An 18,467-nucleotide genomic window follows, 5' to 3' on the forward strand; every position below is an offset into this window, starting at 1 on the left:
GATGGAGTGCTGCTTCCTAATTTTACTTATGCTAATAAATTCCCCACCTGTGTACAGTAATTTACAGGCCAAAAAAAAAAAAAAAAAAAAAAGCCAAGCTGCTGACACTGGATAGCTATAAGACAGCAGCTGGTCATAGTGTTTGGTTCACTAGAGTTTAAAAAGTGAAATGTCTCTGGGCTGGATAACTCTGGGCAGGTTTGGCTGCTCCTGCAACTTCTTCCTGAGTATCAGGCTCCCCAGGTTTCCTTCAAAATATTTCCAGTGAATGTGTGTATGTGTGCGTGCTCACATGCCTGATCCTCAAGCAGTGGCCTCCCAACTCTCATCTGAGACACAGTTTAGGTACAGGAAGAGCATTTTGGATAAAAATGAAAATATTGCAGTTCAAAACGTCGAAAGACATATTTTCAGTCCAAACCATTCTGTCGAATTAAAACACACTTTTAAAATACTTTATATTGCAAGATCTGTGGTTTCTGCCACTGGAGAGCTTTAGCTGGGTTTTTTTTCAATTAGCACTTCAATTAATGTCATGGAAAGCCCGCCTGAGATGATTGCTGGCTAGTCTCCTTTTCTGCATGTGCAATTATTTGGGTTGACACTGTCAGGATAAATGATGCTGTTCAGCCACATCGTTTTGTATATGATCACAACATTTGGAAGTCAAAAGGATTAACTTCAGTCTTAAATACTCAGGCTCTTAATCAGATTTGAAAAATTTTAAATTCATCAGTGACTCAGACCCTGTTCTGATTCATTTAACTGCCTAAACCTCTCCTCCGTGGGTCTGATCTGGACAAACAGCAACCAGAACAAACTTTAGGAGCAGGAAAAAACATCAGGGTTTCACATCTTCACAAAACTAGCCTTAAGTATCTAATTGGCTCTTTAAACCACAAAAATCTGCTACTTGCACATGAAATAATGATCCTGAAATGACTGGAGCTTGAAATTGGTCTTTAAAAGAGGCTAGAAAAATTGGTCATAAATCTGCAGGCTTTAACTCTGGCAAAATAGTAATATAAGAATTCCAGAAAACACCACTTTATGGTGAGGCGGGTATTTATGGCTTTGTCAAAACATCCTGGACAGCATAATGAAAGATCTGTAATCCTCCTGGAAATCTTTCCCTCTGAAAAAGGAAGGAAGGAAGGAAGGAAGGAAGGAAAAGAAAGAAAGAAGAAAGAAGAAAGAAAGAAAGAAAGAAAGAAAGAAAGAAAGAAAGAAAGAAAGAAAGAAAGAAAAGAAAAGAAAAACAAAGATTGACCAAGGATGAACAAGTATCAGTTATATTTACTACAATAAAGTTATCTTGGCTTCCTGCTAGGGTCCAGTAAGAACTGAGCACAAACTGCTGTGCTAGATCATTCCTCTTTTTACGTGTGACATTTGCCTGACTTCACTAACTACTCCAGCTCAAGTTACTGCATCCCTGCTCTGAATATCCACACCTGCTAATCCAGAGAGCTTTGTAGGAGCTTAGCTGCGGCCATCAGCGTGCGGGCGCTACACACAGCTGTAACGTGTGGCTCCTGAGAGGCGGAAGAGCCGAGCTGGCAGTGCTGGTTCCTCACCCCAAGCACGTGCTCTGACACAAGAGGATGAGGAACACCATCAGTGTACAGCCTGACTTCTAAAACCTGTCACATCCTCCAAGCTGGCTTTTGTCTCCTGCCCATTAAAATACCCCCCAGTCAGGGATTTTCAGCATTCACTAGGACCACGGCACCCAGCAAGGGACCTGTTGAGAGCAATGTCATGGCTTGCTGCCAAACCATGAGAAATGTCTGAATGTTGGCCCCAGGCTGGCATCTGATCTTCTCTTTGGTACAATTCCATTTGGAGTGTACCATGTGGTACAGCTGGCAGATCTAAGAGTCAATCTGAAGCCATCTTTGATGGACTCAGAGCAGAAGGAGCCATGCCTTAGTTTTTTGCGATCCTTCTAACCCACAGTACCTACTAAAATGCACCTGAAGAAGAAAACTCTTCACCTGGCTGCAGACAGCCTGTCTCCCACAGGGATGTAGTGGTTCCCACATTCCCTGGAGCACTAGAGAATGTCACATACCTCCCTTGCAGAGTTTACACAAGAAACCAGGCACTGTATCTCCTGTGCAACCTGTTTCCTCGTGCCCTTCACCCCTCAGACCGTTCTGCCATGCCCCTCAGTCTGCCACCCCCAGATCCCATCTGCCAAGGGGTGGGAGGCCCCTTGGCAGGCAGGGATGGAAAAGGAGCACAGCCTGTGGAATGATTCCCTGCTACCAGGGAAGAGCTGACCTCTGCAAGCTGACACGCCATGCCGGGGCAAGAGTTATAAATATGAGTGAACCCAGCAGCCCTTTACGGAAACCATGACCCAGGCTGCAGCTCAGGGGTGCTGCCAGGTGGTACTTAACTAGAAACCTCAGGTCAGAAAGAAAAGCCAAACCATGCTCTGGTATAACACCCTGCTAGCCCCAGGCTTGGAGAGACACAGCTGCTGCTTTTTCCTCCACGAAAGTGTTGGCTGCATGTTTTTGGAGGTGGTGGGTTTTTTTCTTTCTCAGGCAGAGCTGGTGCGAGGCTGCTGCTGAAGTATCTTCCTTCTAGCAGGGCTCCTCTGAGCATCCAGCCTACCCAGGTTGACCCTCTGCTTCCCAGCCTCTGCTTCCCAGCCAGGGGTTTTGGACACAGCCAATGGGCCAGTGCCCTGTCCCAGAATGAAGAGACTCTTCACCAAGGCAAGCCAGTGTTTCTTCAAGAGTGGCTAGCCATTTCTAAGGAAAGGGCAAAACAATTCAGAAGAAGCTGCAAAATGTTTCCGCTGCCTAAATGTTTCTGCAATCCCCATTTATTGTGGGTAGTGGCTGATTTTCAGTATGGCAGAGGCATTTTGTCAATAAGGCAGAGATTTTTTACAAGGGCATGAAGTGATAGAAAAAGGGCTAGTGGATTTAAATTGAAGGAGAGTAGATTTAAATTACCTATTAGATAGAAATCCTTTACTCTGAGGGTGGTGAGGCACTGGAACAGGTTGCCCAGAGAAGCTCTAGATGCCCCATCTCTGGAAGAGCTCAAAGCCAGACTGGATGGGGCTCTGAGCAGCCTGGTGTAGTGGAATGTGTCCCTGCTCATGGCAGGGGTTTTGGAACCAGATGGTCTTTAAGGTCCTTTCCAACCCAAACCATGACTCAGTAATTCTGTTACGTGCCTCTTCCCACCATCAGCTTCAGCAACAGTTTCCAGCCATCCCAAGAAGGGAGGCAAGGTCTCCAATTTTTTGCTAACCTTCCACTATATCATCCTGTGATTTTCAGATCATTCTGTGACTCTTCATGATAGGTTTCATGCTATTAACCAAATATCTCCAGTCTGATTTTCAAACAGAGATGCTTTAGTAGAGAAGCTTTTCTCTCTTCTGTGACTGTAGGTAAAAGCTTGAGCAGGGGCACCCTGAGGTTGCCAGAGAAAGATGTAGCAAGCAAGACACTTTTCAGATCTCCATATTTCTAGGCTAACTTAATGATTCAAGGGAAGGGGATACTTGAGTCATTGCATCTGAATTCTTGGGAACACTGTGTAACTGTACCCAGCTACATACCAATATCCATGGTGGGTTTGCTGCCAGTAGGACTTATTCACATGGAAGAATTTGAAAAGTTTGCAAAATTTGCCTGGCACCAAAAAAAAAAGCCTGCCCAGAGGATGCATATTGGACTGCCTGGAAGACATCTGGACTGCCTGGAAACTTATTCACCCCAGAAATGCAAGTACCTGATAAATTAACTTTTTAGAGACAATCAGGGCCATCCCAGACAGTATAAAACTCAGTTAGAGGAGAAGAAGAAGGTAAAAATGGAGCAGAAATTCAAGAGCAGCAAATCCTCTCTGTCTCCTTACAATTAAGGAGCACGCTAAGCTTGTCTGGCTCATCATTCAAAAGGAATGAGGTTCCTGATGGCACACTGAGCTCACCCCAGTGCTTCCCAGTCTGTCAGCTGTGCCCCAACAGGCATCACTGTCCAGGCAGGGGAGGAGGAAGGTTCTGAGGGGCAGCACAAGAGGCTGAGAGCAGAGGAGAGCTGAGCAGCCACTCCACTGAAACAGGTGTAAATCTGCTAGGAACAGCTCCGTCAGCAGCAGCAGGCGCCACGCCGCTAAATTAATTGGAGGGGTGTTTAATCAAGTGTTATTAAATACACTGATGCTCACATGGCTAGGAGAAACCTGAGGTGCAGGTGTCACCCCAGACCTGTCCACCCCAAATGGGTGTGCTCCATGTGGGATCCATCTTTTAGAGTCTGTCCTGGCAGAGCTGGGTGGAAGCAGTGCCAGTGGTTAATGCGTGCGTGCGTGGGTGCATGCAGACAGACACATGGACACATGCTTGGACATACCGATCATGGCCAAGGCTGGGCAAGAGTCCAGTGATCCCAACTCCTCCAAGAAAAAGGCAGAGAACCGATGGAAATGGCTGGGCTGTACATGCCCTAAGATTTTTCAGAAGGGAACATACTGTGTGTTAGATCATGTGCTTTATTTCTTTAATTCATTAATAATGATTAAACTATTATGATATTATTTGTAATTGCGGAGGTCCCTGGGTCAGAGCTCAGTCTGCACAATTCAGACCCCAGTTCTTGGGGCACCATCTTTGGGCCAAACTTTCACACTAGCTCATGGCTTGGCTGTGGATCACTGGACTTTCACAGAGATCTCAGCACCTCTCACAGGAACATGCCTGGCCTGGTTTCTGAGCCAGCTCTCCTGAAAACATGGTCAGCAGCAGTTGTATCTGTTTCTCCAGCTCTCCATGATGCCAAAACCTTTAGGAGCCCAGACCTGACGCAGGCTCCCTGCCTGCCTAAAGCTCTAAACCCTGTGAGTCTGATGTCTGAGCACCTTGCAGCATCATGTCATCCCTGGACCCTGCTGGCACAGTTCACATGGAAAGGTTTTCCCAAAGCCCAGGTGGGAAGCCTGTGACTATGGAAAATTTGAACATCCATCTCCTATGCACAGCCCCTTCCTGTCCCTCATGAAGCACCCACCCACACCTTTCCCCTCAAGGGGCAACTGCTTTAACTCATCATTTGTGATATCTCAGCAGAAGAAAGTGGCATTAAACAGGGCAGGGTGGAGTGAAATGGTGTGGTGGTTTTTCTGAAGTAGGGTGCATTAGAGGTATCTGGAAAAAAGAAAAAAAAAGAAAGAAAAAAAAAAGAAAAAAAAAAAAAAGAAAAAAAAGACCTCTAATCAGTCAGCTTAAAATTGCTGTGCGGGAATTTGCACTGACACCAGCATATTTTAGGAGTTTATACATCAAACAAAGGTTGAAGGCCCCAGCACCAGATACATGCCAGACCCCTTCTTTCTCCCAGGTCCTGCAGAAGAGAAGATGGGCAGGAGCCCGCTGCAGGCAGCACTGTGGCCAAGGCTCTGTGTGGGCTGTTTTGTGCAGCATGACTGGAATAGTTCTGAGTCACAGCTGGAGGGCCCCAACTCACTGTGATTACCAGCAAAGCAAAGATTTTACTAGCCAGCCTACGTCTGTCACATGCACAAAATTCTCCCATCCTGGTGCTACATAGAGGAAGCCCTCCAGGGAGCCCCTCTACCCTTTCCAGGGTGAGTTGCATGTGGACAAATACAACCTTGCTCCCACAGGCTGGCAGAGCTCCCAGCCTGGCTGGGACGGGTAGGCAGGTCACTGCCTCTGTGTCCTGTTGCAAACTATCTGCCACCTTTTCCAGTCCACCCGATGGGCTCCCCAACCACCACAAGAGGTTGCCCTCAGATGTCCATTGTCAGATCTCTGCATGAAGCAGCAGCCTTGTCTCCTTCCAGAATTTCTCTTAATGCTTTTCATTTTCAATTAATTTCTTTCTCTCCCATTTCCATATACGCCAATGGGCACATTTCCATTTGGCCACAGTGATGCCTTAGTTAAATCCTTTTTTGCTGTGTAGAGATTATTAGCTCATTAAGAGGTAACTATCCCAGTACTTCTGGGACAGTCCCAGTTTTGACCTTCTAAATTACTTTTTGATACATACAAGTCAGAGGTGCCAGACGAGGTCCCAAAGGCAGAAAGGTGCAATGATCCCCCTAAGGTGGCACAGAGTAACTTTGCACAGGGGGACACAATGCCTAAAAAACACAAGATTTTTTTAAAATGCCTATGTGTCTGAGAATGAGTTAGGACACTTGGATTATCATCTTGACCTTCCCTTTACAACTTCTGTATAATTTCAAAGAAGTGCTTTTGTCTGTCCTGTATTTGTTTTTCCTCATCAAAACCAGAAAGGGTTTATAGCATTTTCTTATCACACAGCAGGTCTCAAGACACCTCAGTAAAAGTAGTGTCAGGTACTACAAAGATCTCTAGCAGTTTGTAAAACTGGTAAAAACAGGTAAAAAAAAAAGAGGGGGAATGGCAATGATACAGCTCCTCTGCCTTGTACTTCCCTGCCATCACTGGCAAGACTGCATTGGAGTACAGGCAATGTAAAGCACTATGAAGGGCTTACCACCTTTCAGGGCTGAAGGGAAGGGAGAGAGATCTACATTTTTTACACAGCAGAGCTTTTCTCAGGATGACAGTGTTCTCCTTGGTCTCTTTAGGAAGGTTCACTGTGTCTCAGAGGCTCCCACCCTGGCCATAGCAGTACTCTGCAAGCTATTACCCGCTCTGACCTTGCTTGGCTAGCTAGTGGCAAAAGGCATATTTTCTGAATACTCCTATCTTGCAAAACATACAAGGTCTTAGAAGCTTGAAAAGAGATTAGCTAAATCAAAACCCTAAATCCTGAAGCCCTGGAAAAAAAGGCTCACTGAAGCATTTGGATCAGCGGTGGCTGGGGACTTCTTTTACTATGTGAGATAGAAAGGACAGTGAAGGTGAGGACAGCAGCATGGAGTGCTGCTGCAGTGGCCAGGAGGGAAGAAACAGCAACTGTATATCCCTAATTTATAATACAAGTAGAGAAAAAAAAATCAAGAAGAAAGAGATTTTTATTTGTCCTAAATCCCCACCCTGCATTTCTGCAAGCCTGAATTGAAGGGATGAGGTTGTACTGTTTTGAGCACTGTTACTGACTACCTATCCTCACAAAATTGGAAGAAATAAAGTAAAATCCTATTTCCATGAGTGTCAGGGTTGCTTTTGCAAGCTAAATCCCTGGAGCTAGGATTTTGCTTGATGGATGGACCCAGAAAGCTGACAGTAGTGAATGAACCAACAGCAAGTATTTCCTCTTAATTATCTTTCTTTGCCTCAAGTTTTGAGCCAGTTCTGAAGGTTGTTTAAACAACATGGGCACCTGTCAGGGTGAACAGGCAGTGAGCCCTACCAGTTCATTCCTCAAAAAGCTTTCAGGGATACATCTCTGGGATAGTTAGCTGGGGGAAAGCATTGTGCTATTTTTTTTTATGCAGGCTAAGAGAAGCAGCAAGAGAATGGATGAAGGCGTCAATGGTTAAGTAATCAGAGCTGGAGGTTGAACCTTGCAGTCAGTTTATATCAGAGACTGACAGATGCCAGCTTTGCCAGGAAGTGAGATATCTGAGCTGAAAGGCAAGTGTCCCAGGATTTAGTTCAGACCATATCATTCCCTCGTGTGACACTGCCCACAGAAACACATGTGTTGAAACCACAGGCAGTTAAGTGGGATCAGGAAGACACCATTCTATGCAGGAAGAGAGCACAAAGTACTTGCAGTGAACAGAGGAATGCAAAAGCTGAAGTTTCACAGAGAAGCCTGCGAAATTTCTTTGCTCCTCTTATCCTTCCCTCCTGAGGGGAGCTGCTATTGCTCCTACCCTAAGAAAGAAGATCTGACATGCACAGAAAACTTATGCCAGTGTCCTGTAGAAATGGGCCTTCAACAAAACTCAGGTTGCCCAAATGCATGGGGTCTGCACACTATACTTTTCTTGACAGTGAGCCTGGCCCAAAATTCCAAATTTAAAACATTATCTGAGAGTGGATAGACATGTTTTGAAATTCCAAGGAGTTTTGCTTCTGGGGTTGAGATGAGCACATTTCAGTGTGCTGCTGTTAGCACCAAGAGAGATGATGAAGAGAAAGGCACAACACTTATGGCCTTTGTCAGGTTGTGGGAGCATCTGCTTCAGTCCCAGCTCTGCTATTCCCCAGGGGAAAAAAACAAAGCAGTTCTGCTCAGATTCAAGTGTTTAACTGCTGTTCTGAAATTCCCAAAACACACGAATCCAGGATTTCATACCTGCATAGGCAGGACTGCAAGAAGAACATCTGCTTTGACTAAAGTTTATTGGAATTAAGGATTTCAGGTGATTGAGGCAGTTGTTCCAACTTTGAGGAATTCACCATTACTTCTGCCTTGGTCAACAGGGTGTCTTTAATTTCATATAGATGCAGTTAGAGCTAGAAGACCACAGAAAATGTCCACTAGATTTAGCCCTAGAAGCCCCACTGAGGTTCTGAGTGGAGACACAAAGAGATGGACTCTCTGGGGACCATGACATCCAGGGTTGGTCTGCTGGAAGAATTCCCTTTGATGCAGAGGTGAAGCCTAAAAAATCACAAATATTTGCTATTCATGCCACAAGCAGATAAACAAGATTCATGTGGGGCTAACAAAGCAACAATTTTGTGAATAAGAAGCATTTTTGTTCCTTTTTTGATAGAAAAAAAAAAAAAAACAAAGAGGAGAAAATGACATTTAGATTCTATCTATTTTTAGGCAGATTAAAAAGTTATTCAGACTAGAGAAAAAGCGCATCAGAAATAGCTTTAGCAATATCAAAGTGGAGCAATTGCTGAAGATCTACAAGAATAAAGGAGGTCAGGAGCCTCATAAGCCAATTTTTGAAGTAGCTGCAAACATTTCATTTTCACACCCTGTCTAATATGCTCCTGCTTTAAAACACGTTGTGACACCAGTGAAGCCTGCTCCTGCACCCCAGATCCATGGGAGTCCTTCAAAGGCAAGCAGCCAGCCCAATGTATGCCTAATCATCCCTCAAACTTGGGTTTGTGTTTTACATCCCAAACACTCAGCATAAACCTAACCAGCCATTGCCACCCATGGTGACACAAGACTTGTGTCTCCCACTAAAGGCAATTCAGACTTACCTTTTCCTCTAAAAATGACTGCCCCCGCAGTCTGCCTCTGAGAAGTGTATTTTGGAAGCTTGTCTTTCTTTGGCTTTTACCCATATTCCTCAGGCTTTTTCATTAGGACTTTAATTTGACAGCAAATGTCAAATTTCTGAAAAGGCTTTGGAAATAAGACAGATTTGGAAACTATTACCCGGAGGGTTTCAGTCAATATGTTGTGGGCTGTTCAGGTGGGAAGTGAAAGCTGACATAGAAGTGAAAGGATGTGTTCTCCTAAGTCAGCCAGGAGATGTGTTTAATCTGCCCAGGAAAGTGTTCTAGTCACCATTCCTGGGAGTATTTAAAAGATATGTAGATGTGATGCTTAGGGACATGGTTTAGTGGTGGACTTGGCAGTGTTTGATTAATGGCTGGACTCAATGATCTTCAGAGTCTTTTACAACCCAAACGATTCTATGATTCTGTAACTGCTAAGTAATGCTCACCTTTTTCCCCAAATGTTGAAACAATCCCAGACATACAATTAAATGGAAACAACTGCATTAAGAAGCAATATTGTCTCTTCCCTGGTGTGGATGGAGCAAAGCTGTGATGGAGCAGCATGCAAGGAAAAGACCTGATAAGGCCACTTGTCTGCACATCACTTTGGCAGGGGGAAGGGAGCAGTGCCCCCTGTCAAGCTCTTCTCTGCCAGCCCTTCAGCAGGCCTTTTCCAGTGGATCCATGCCAGCCCCAGGGCTGGCTTGTGGCCAGCTGGCCTGCCTCCACCTGCCTGTTGCTGCCAGTCATGGGTCAGAGGTGACACCGTGGTCAGAGGAGGGAAGAGCTGAGGGACTGTGCCTCTGAACCGCTCTCCCCCAGCAGCGCCGTGCAGGTGATCCAGCAAAGCAGCAGCTGGTGCTCAGCTCCCGCAGAAGGAGGAACTGGCCACCATCCCTGGGACATGAAGAAGGAGGAATATGCAGGACAGCTTGCTGGGAAATGCAAGAGAGTTATGTGAAAAACCTGCTCCAGTCCAACAGGCAGGTCCCAGAAAGGGTGGCTGGTGGTGATGGTGCCATCTGACCGTCCTCTTGAGGACAGCCCTGTCTCCTGTCCAAAGACACTGGCTTGGGCACAACCACTCTCCAGCAATGGATGTGGCTTGGGAACTGCTGTGAAAATAGGAGGCTGTGACATAAGCTTCCCTCTGCTTTTGGATTGCAGGTCCAAGGGCCAGCAATTCTCCTGCTGCCCCACAAGAGAGAATGTGCTTCAGAAAGCACCTTGAATGTCAGCTAGCAGCTCCAAATGGTGCTTCAGGCAGGAGAAGGAAGTCCCAGGAGTGTTCACCTCCTTTGCTGCTGAGGAAACAGGACTTTTCCCCTAGTGGTGCAGATGAGACTCTGAAACTGTTTAACCTGAGATCTGTTATCAAAAGCTTAATCACTGTGATGCCCAAAGGAATATAAAGAGAGATACCCTTATTATAAATTGCAGTAAATACCTTCTATTTTTGTCAATTCCTAGTAGGACAGCCTGTGCCTTGGTTCCCTGTGCAAGTGAAGTCTGTCCCTTCTCAAACCCTGCCAGCATATTCCGAGGACTGACATCTTCCACTCCCTCCCTCTTGCCCACTCCCTCTCTCTCAGATGATGCAGAGTGCCAGCAAGTCCCTCAATGGTGTCATATCTGTCCTTTTTATTCATTGCAGGGTTTATTTTTAGCCTGAAACAACTGCTTCCTAAAAATGGAGTTCCTAATGACACGGGAGCTGGACACAGCTATGTAAGGTATCCAGGGCTTGGCCTGACAGCTTCTCCCGTCTGTCTCTCTCTTTGTTGTGAGTACAGGACAGCAAAGTTTGCTGCTCCCGACCAGCCTTGCAGTGTTTGGGCTCAAGTCTAGGAAAGCAGCAGAGAGAAACTTAGAGAAACTAAGAGAAACTTAGTTCAAACTTCACCTGGAGTCTTTGGTCTCCCTCTCTTCTCAAATTTAGAAACAGGGGGACATTTACCCACCCTTTGCTGCACTCCAAGGGTGCCCCTATGAAGGCAATTTGCTGGATCCTGGCAGGTTTTTACCTGCTTTTCTGCTGCAAGGCAGAAGAGGGACTGAACTTCCCTACTTACGATGGGAAAGACCGAGTGATCGACCTGAACGAGAAGAATTACAAGCAGGCACTGAAGAAGTATGACATGCTCTGCCTGCTCTTCCATGAGCCTGTAGGCTCTGACAAGGTCTCCCAGAAGCAGTTCCAGATGACAGAGATGGTCCTGGAGGTAAGTGCTGCTGCGTGTCCCAGTCGGGGTCAGTACCACAGCACTGCTCAGAGTCGTGGAGAGGAGCCACAGGACAGGAGAGTCAAATGGTTTCATGCAGGGGAGGTTGGGCATCCAAAAGTTTGTTTAGTTGGATTTCAGTTAGCCCCTGCCTGAATTCTGCAAAGTCCAGGAAAAAGCCTCTTTTGCGCTCTTCTCAGTTTGCTGGGAAATAGCTTTTCTGGACTGTCTGTGAGAAACTCAGGCAACAGCGAGTAACCTTGAGAACCTCAGAAACACGAACTCAGCTCTGCTCAGCTTTCCCAAATCTCAGCACCTGAGTCTGTAGCTTGAAATTTTTTGATCCTTTCTCATTCTGTGCAAGCCAGTATCCCACTTGTATTCTGGACTGAGTCCCATTTTTTATCCCACTAGGAGCAGTCAGCCAAGAAACCTTATCAAGCTGTGCAGCAAATGGGTGTCCTAGCTCCCCATCTCAAAAGCTCCCTGCTGGTGCAGCATTAAATCCCTTTTTGTTTTTCTGACACTTGGTTGCCTGCTTGGAATCAGTCTATAGCTGCTTGTTAATGCAACCATTCTCTTCTGTGCTGGAAAAAGAGTGTTGTTAATTCTTTCATGAACGAATGATTCATTAATCCTCAGTAAAATAAATCATGGTAAAAGTGACAATGTAGATTTGTAGCATTCTTTCTTGTATTGTAGCTGTAATCCAGGGAATCATACAGCTGCAAGCCTCGATTGTTAGGTGCATATTTCTTACCAGGAGCTTGCAAATATTCCCTCTTAACTAAAAGACACACTTGAAAAGAAAGTGAATTCAGAACTGCAGAAGAAACACTTCAGCTTTATTTGTCAGATCCAGCGAGAAAATGCATTGCATCCCTGAGAGTGTAGGAAATGTGAATAAGAAAATATGCTTGCTGAGGACTAGGACCCAAAAAAGTTCAGTGTCAAGTTCAAGGTCTGCTGACCTCCTCAACAAGCCTGATGACTGCCAGAAAGAAAGGTCCAAAACCTAACCAGATTTTACTCACCCGTCAGGCAATGGTTACTTTCTGCAGATGAGTGATCAAATAACATTTGGCAAAGAAAAGAAAAAAGTAGTGCTTGAACTTTAGCTGAAATGAGTATTGTTGATAGTATAATCACATTGTTGTTTAATAGGATAGCTATTTTGTGCTTGATAGGTTTCAAAGTTACTAGATACATATAAATAGAAACCTGGAATGGGAAACCTGGGACAGAAGCAGGTCCCATCCCTGGAAATGTTCAAGGCCATGTTGAATAGAGTACTGGGCAGCCTGGCATAGTGGAAGGCGTCCCTGTCCATGGCAGTGGCTTGGAACTAGATTACCTTTAAGATCCCTTCCAACCAGGCCATTCCATGTTTCCATGACTCTATGGTCTGATGTCTACCATCAGTTTGAGTCCTCATGACACCATTACCTATGCTATCAAGGGTGCGACAGCTGCAATATAATATGGCCTTTAGCTTTTCTTTTTCAGGATTGTATTCAGCCATGAGTACATTAGCTTAGGATTCTGGTGATTTATTATTCTGGTTTCCAATTGCTCTCTGCTATGGACTTCTTATGTGACCTTGGGCAAGAGACTGAGGGCTAGACCTGCAGCAGACTTTACATAATTGTAGTCCTCCAGTCCCCTAGTGCTCAGCTTCCAGCTAATGGTGCCACACATCAACTGGCACTTGTGGCTTTGACCTCAAAATTTCCAAAGCACTTGCAGTGCTGATTCAGTGCATGTATCACGGTTTGAGAACAGTCCCTCCCCTGGACGGGGAACTGCAGCAGCAGCAATCTGACAGCCCAAGCACAAGAGAAATCTGCAGACTGAGCACTTCTTTGCTTCTGTCACCCAGAGGGAATCAGAAGGGGAGAGGGTCTCAGAATGCAACAGAGAAGATATGTTCTATTCTGCATAGGACACAGGCCAGAATGGTGCTACAGTTTCCAATTTCTGTACTAATTTAACCATGGGAGCACTCTGAAAGGAGTGGGCAAGCCAGGTTGTAATCTGCTCCTTCTTGTGAGAGCGTTCAACTCCCTCAGTTCAAGCCACAATTGCTGTACCATAGGGGGTCACTCTTAATTTTCCCTGTCAGAGCTCGTTCACCTGCTGGACTTCACTGCATGTTCAGCAGCACGGGGAGAAGGAAAGAATTGTCTGCAGTGGCTCCTTGACTGAGATGTGGAGCTGTTTGCCTGTGAGATGAACTGCCTGGGATCATTATTCCTGGAAGCAGTCAGCAACTGAACCCAGACCTCTTGTAATTTGAGCAAGCCTTAGAGTAGTGAGCTGCTCTGTAGGCACAGAAGCAGTGACAGGCTCTCCTTCCAGCCAAACCTGAGAAAAGTTCACTCAGGAAGGTTTTACATATCTAATTTCAGTAGAGCGGTCAGGGATTGGAGTGCTGAAGATCCTTTACGCCTGAAATGCAGTATCTAAGAGGTAAATACTCCAGCCCTCACTATTCCCTGCCAGCTGTCTTGAGAGGTTCCCAGCACAGGGTGCTGCCTGTGATAAGATGCTAATTTCTAGAGCCCCTCATGTTTATCCATCTAACTTTACTGACAGTTTTGGTGCTGTTTTACATTGAGACATGCTGCTTTCACAGCCTGGCAATACAGTGTGTCTTTAGCCCCCTTCCACACAATATCATCAGTCTCCATCCTTAGGAATAAAAGTGAGCCTCCATCCAACACACAGGCAGGTGTGGAGCAAAGCAAAGCTCTGAGCTGGTGGTTAAGGGTTGTTACATCAGATTGTCTCATGGACATGCATGGGTGGGCACATGGGCTTAAAGAATGTAAGTCCAGAAAACCCCCAAATAGTCCATCCTTTCTGCTTCTCTCACACGTGCCTTGTAAGAAATGTACAACTCCAAAGATCAAAGACATGAAGAATTACCTTAGAAAAGAGCAAGAGAGATCCACCATGGCTTCCTTGAAATACGTAGCTCATCAGTGCAAGCTCTGACTGGGGCCTCTCCCAGGAGTGAAGAACACGAGAGGCTCTCTCTTAACTGGGTCCTTTGAAATTCCATGGGGGCTGAGCTCATATGGCAACATTTCCTTCTTTCAGGGCACTTCAGTCTTTTCCCTTCCAAGTCTTTGCACTTCATAAAACTTGCAATAGCTTCATTATGTTTGAGATCACTGCTCTGGAAAATTTGGTTTAAAAGGGCCAATAGGTAAAAAGCTTATTAGGGAAGGCAGCTGATAGACAGGGGAGAGAGAAGAGAATCACAAGGCTCTCATTTACTTAGGAAGTCAAACTGACAACATGATAGCACATAAGTAAAGTTAAGCACTTATTTAAGGACTTTACTAAACCATAACTATGCACAGCAACCAAGAAGTGATATGATTAGAAAAATTTCCTTCCCAAGAAAGAAGAGAAGCATGTAGGACTGACTGACACTGTTGAAAGCTGAGGATGCACACCCACTGTCACCAGAAAAGGGATGATGTCATCAAGCTGATATTGCATTTGGCACAGCACATGGAGTGTTCAGCTCCCTGTATCCAGGTGTACTGGATCAACAAATTCCCATGCAGCCCAGGGTCACTTTCCAGTTTAGAAGGGGATGAAGGTGATTATCATTATGAAGCAGTCCTAACAGCTCTTACCACCTACACTGCTGGGTGTCACCTGGTGACAGCAGGGTCCAGAGACAACTGAACCCCTCTGGCAGCAAAGGCAGCTTCTTTGGACCATTGTTAGTTCATGACAACAGCTCCAGAGGTGGCAGTGCCAGCCCCTCAGGTCCACATTGGAAAGATGGGGGCTGTTGGGTTGGTCTGTCAGGAAAAATAGCAAAAGAACTGATTTGAGATGCCTACTGCTTTCTGGCTAGGATGGAAAAGAGTTGGGGAAGGATTGTTCTAAGACAACCCTGGGCAGAGATATCATGAGCACAGGCTGTTTCACAGCTCAGGTTAAAGGGTGTACCTTTCTCCTATGACTCCACTCTGCACCGCTGGCTACTGGAAAGCACCTACACCTTGAGTAGGGAAAAGCCTCCACAGGGCAATTCAGAGTTTGATCCAAGCAGTCCCAGAGATAACAGCAGCCATTCCTACCCTGTGGGGATGTTTGCAAGAACTCTGCATGTTCCATGAAGTGAGCACAGTGAAGAAGACAAAAAAGCCAAGCAATCACAATAGTTGTTTAACAGACAAGTAAAAGAAAAATCTGCTTGTCCTAAATAGTCTCAACTTTAATGAAGAAGGGTTAAGAGAGGAAATAAGCTGAGAAATACCTGTTCTGCTTTTTTCCTCCTCTCTATCTCCTCTACCGTGTTTCACCCTACCTACCTGTCTCCTACCATCACTTCTAAGACCTTCTCCTTCTCATCTCTGAATATCCTAAATAGGGAGTTTGGCCTTTCAGTGGGCCAGCCCCTGTCTCTAGGAATCATGTAGCAAGAATAAATGAGCATTGGTGTTAGGGGCTTTCCTTTTGCACTTGAGAAGCTCTCCTCAGCAGCTGAGGGGTTCTCACTATCATAGCAGGCTGCCTGTGATGCACTCTGGTATCCTCTTTCTGCTGAAACTCCCTCAGTCCCAGCTCCCCTGCCATTCTTCCCTTGCCATCTGTGTGCATGTGTAATATCCTTAAAAAAGAGAGGCTCATCGAGCCCAGATATTTTGGTCCCTTCAATGCAACAGTACCCCTAGACCGAAAGTTCGTGCTGTAGCACAATCCAGTCTGATAAGAGGCAAGAGAAGAGGGATGTAGTACTCCCCTCTCCAGATGAGGCCTAGGATCAGTCCAGCCTCTAGCAATAAATGGCAGAACAAAGTGAAACTCCTGAACATATTTGGCCAATTCTGTAACACGTGGAAACACAGCCAGTATCTCCCTGTGGTGTGAAAGGGAAAGAAGGATTTTGAGTCCAGTAAAAGGCAGGGATTAAACTGTATGTAAGCTCTACCTTCTAATTAATTTATTTCCAAGTGCTGAAACTACTGCAGCTTCCAGCTCAGGATGGAAAAAGTAGTACAAGATCAGCTGGTTTGGGGGTAGTTTCTCTCATATGGTCTTGAACTCTCTAGAGAGCAGATATTCCCATAAGAGCTCAGAGCCATGTAATACATAGCAAAAAGTCTCTTTCTGCTTCTGATGCAACACAGAATAAAGTTTGATCAGTTTAGATCTGTATACTTTATCCCAAAAATCCAGAGGAATCAGGAGATGAGAATCTACTTTATCCCCATCTCTATGTATAAAAATATAAAATCTTTAAAATATATAAAATAGCAGCAAAAATAGAAATATAAACCAAAGCCCTTTCTTTAAGCACCCTTTTCTGTTTGTTTCAAAACCTCAGATTTCAGACATTTTCTTTGAAAAAATATTTATGGGACAGTGCCTCAACACAATTTAGTGAAGAGGTATGAGTATAAATATGGATAGACAAGACATGTTCAATGACTATCACAGAAATTCTCAGTTCTCTGGGTCCTTACAGAACAAGTCCTCAAGGTGAGAGATGAGGGACATCTGTCTGGATAGGTATGTGTGCAAGAGCCTGTAATAAAAGTGGTGTTTTGGCTTCTATTTCTACAAAAGAAGTGCTTCCACTACAGATAAGTCAATGTAGAAAATAAGGAAGGGAGGAAGAAAAAGAAAAAGGAAAACTGTGCATTGATTACTTCCCCTTTGAGGCCATGTAAGTAGGTCTCAACTCAGCAACAGCCAGCAGAGTACAGGTTTTTAGCAATAGCACCCAGGGGGTTTCACTCACTGACAAGCCAGTCACAAAAACAGGTTACAGAAAGCTCCCTGTTTCACAGATGGGCACATTGACATCTAGGGACAATGTGTGCCTTGATTTTTCTGTGTAATTGTGGCCAAAATAATTTCCAAGGCTGAAATACCTATTACTGACATGTTTCTTCCTTTGAAGTTCCTCTGTCAGTTCCAAGACGTGAGTTTGGACAGACTGCATGAGCAGCATCTCTCCTAAGACCGCACTTTCACAGCCATAAATGTGCTTTGAAAGGCACCTTTCTCATCTGCTAAATTATGATTGGGGAGGGGATCTAAAGAATGCAAATGTCTCCTGGAGACATGGCAGACCCCTGTGAGCTTGGGCTTGCTTTGCTGGCAGAGTACAAGGCCAAGTCTGCTCAGGTTTTGTGGCCTTTCTTGGCCCTGAAGTGTGGAGCTCTTATCACAGTCCAGCTGTTGCAGACAACCTCTGTAGATGTGCTAGAATCATGGAATAATTTAGATTGGAAAACACCTCTAAGATCATCAAGTCCAACCATTAACCCAGCACAGCCCACCATTAAACCATATCTGAGTGCCACATCTATATGTCTTTTAAATAATTCCAGGCATGGCGACTCCACCACTATCCAGAGCAGCCATCCCAGGGCTTGACCACCCTTTCAATGAAGGAATTCTCCCTAATATCCAATCTAAACTTCCCCTGGTGCAGTTTGAGCCCATTTCTACGCAAGACCTTGAGATGCATGGAGACTCAGAAATTTCTGAGCCACCCCTCCCTTCAGAAATGCAATTGAGGAAAAATGTGGAAAAGTCCATCCTCTTTGGTCTTGCCATCCTGCCATGCTAGTCAGGTTCCCCTAAAAGTGCCAGCAAGGGTTCCCAGTGTCTTTCTGCTGGGCTGGTTCTCAGGAGGCAGGGTCTCATTTTTGTATAATGAGGTGCCTTTCATACAAATGCAAAATGGTTTGGATTTGAAGGGACTTTAGAGACTACCTAGTTCCAACCCTCCTGCCATGGGCAGGGACACCTTTCACTAAATGAGGTGTGACTTCCTCTTCGGGGTGGATCATCACACCATGATGCTTAAAGGCCCTCCAGCCTGGCCTTGAACACTTCCAGGGATGGGGCATCCATGTTTTCTCTGGGTAACCTGTTCCATTGCCTCACCAGGCTCATGATGGAGAATTTTTTCTAGGCCTTATCCTGAGTGAAGGGCCCAAGAAGGGCTAGCTTGAGCTCACACTCACCTACTCAGAGGACATGTGTGGTGTTTGTAGTTACCATTTCAAGTTCCCTGCCCCGGACCCTGACATTTTGCAGAAGCTGACCACAGGCTGGGGCAGCTGTTGCCCTGT

General features: G+C 45.3%; 1 protein-coding gene across 1 annotated transcript in view; it reads left to right on the forward strand.

Moving 5' to 3' along the window:
* The first annotated feature begins 10,864 nt into the window (after positions 1 to 10,864).
* Positions 10,865 to 18,467, forward strand: part of CASQ2 (calsequestrin 2) — a 33,813-nt gene continuing 26,210 nt past the window's right edge. The window contains exon 1 of the mRNA XM_041410891.1: positions 10,865 to 11,352. Within this exon, the coding sequence (XP_041266825.1) occupies positions 11,119 to 11,352 (234 nt within the window). The 5' untranslated portion in view covers positions 10,865 to 11,118. The remainder of the gene's footprint in view (positions 11,353 to 18,467) is intronic.

Source organism: Onychostruthus taczanowskii, unplaced genomic scaffold (assembly GCF_017590055.1).
Source record: "Onychostruthus taczanowskii isolate IOZ18803 unplaced genomic scaffold, ASM1759005v1 scaffold34, whole genome shotgun sequence".
Classification (NCBI taxonomy): Eukaryota; Metazoa; Chordata; class Aves; order Passeriformes; family Passeridae; genus Onychostruthus; species Onychostruthus taczanowskii.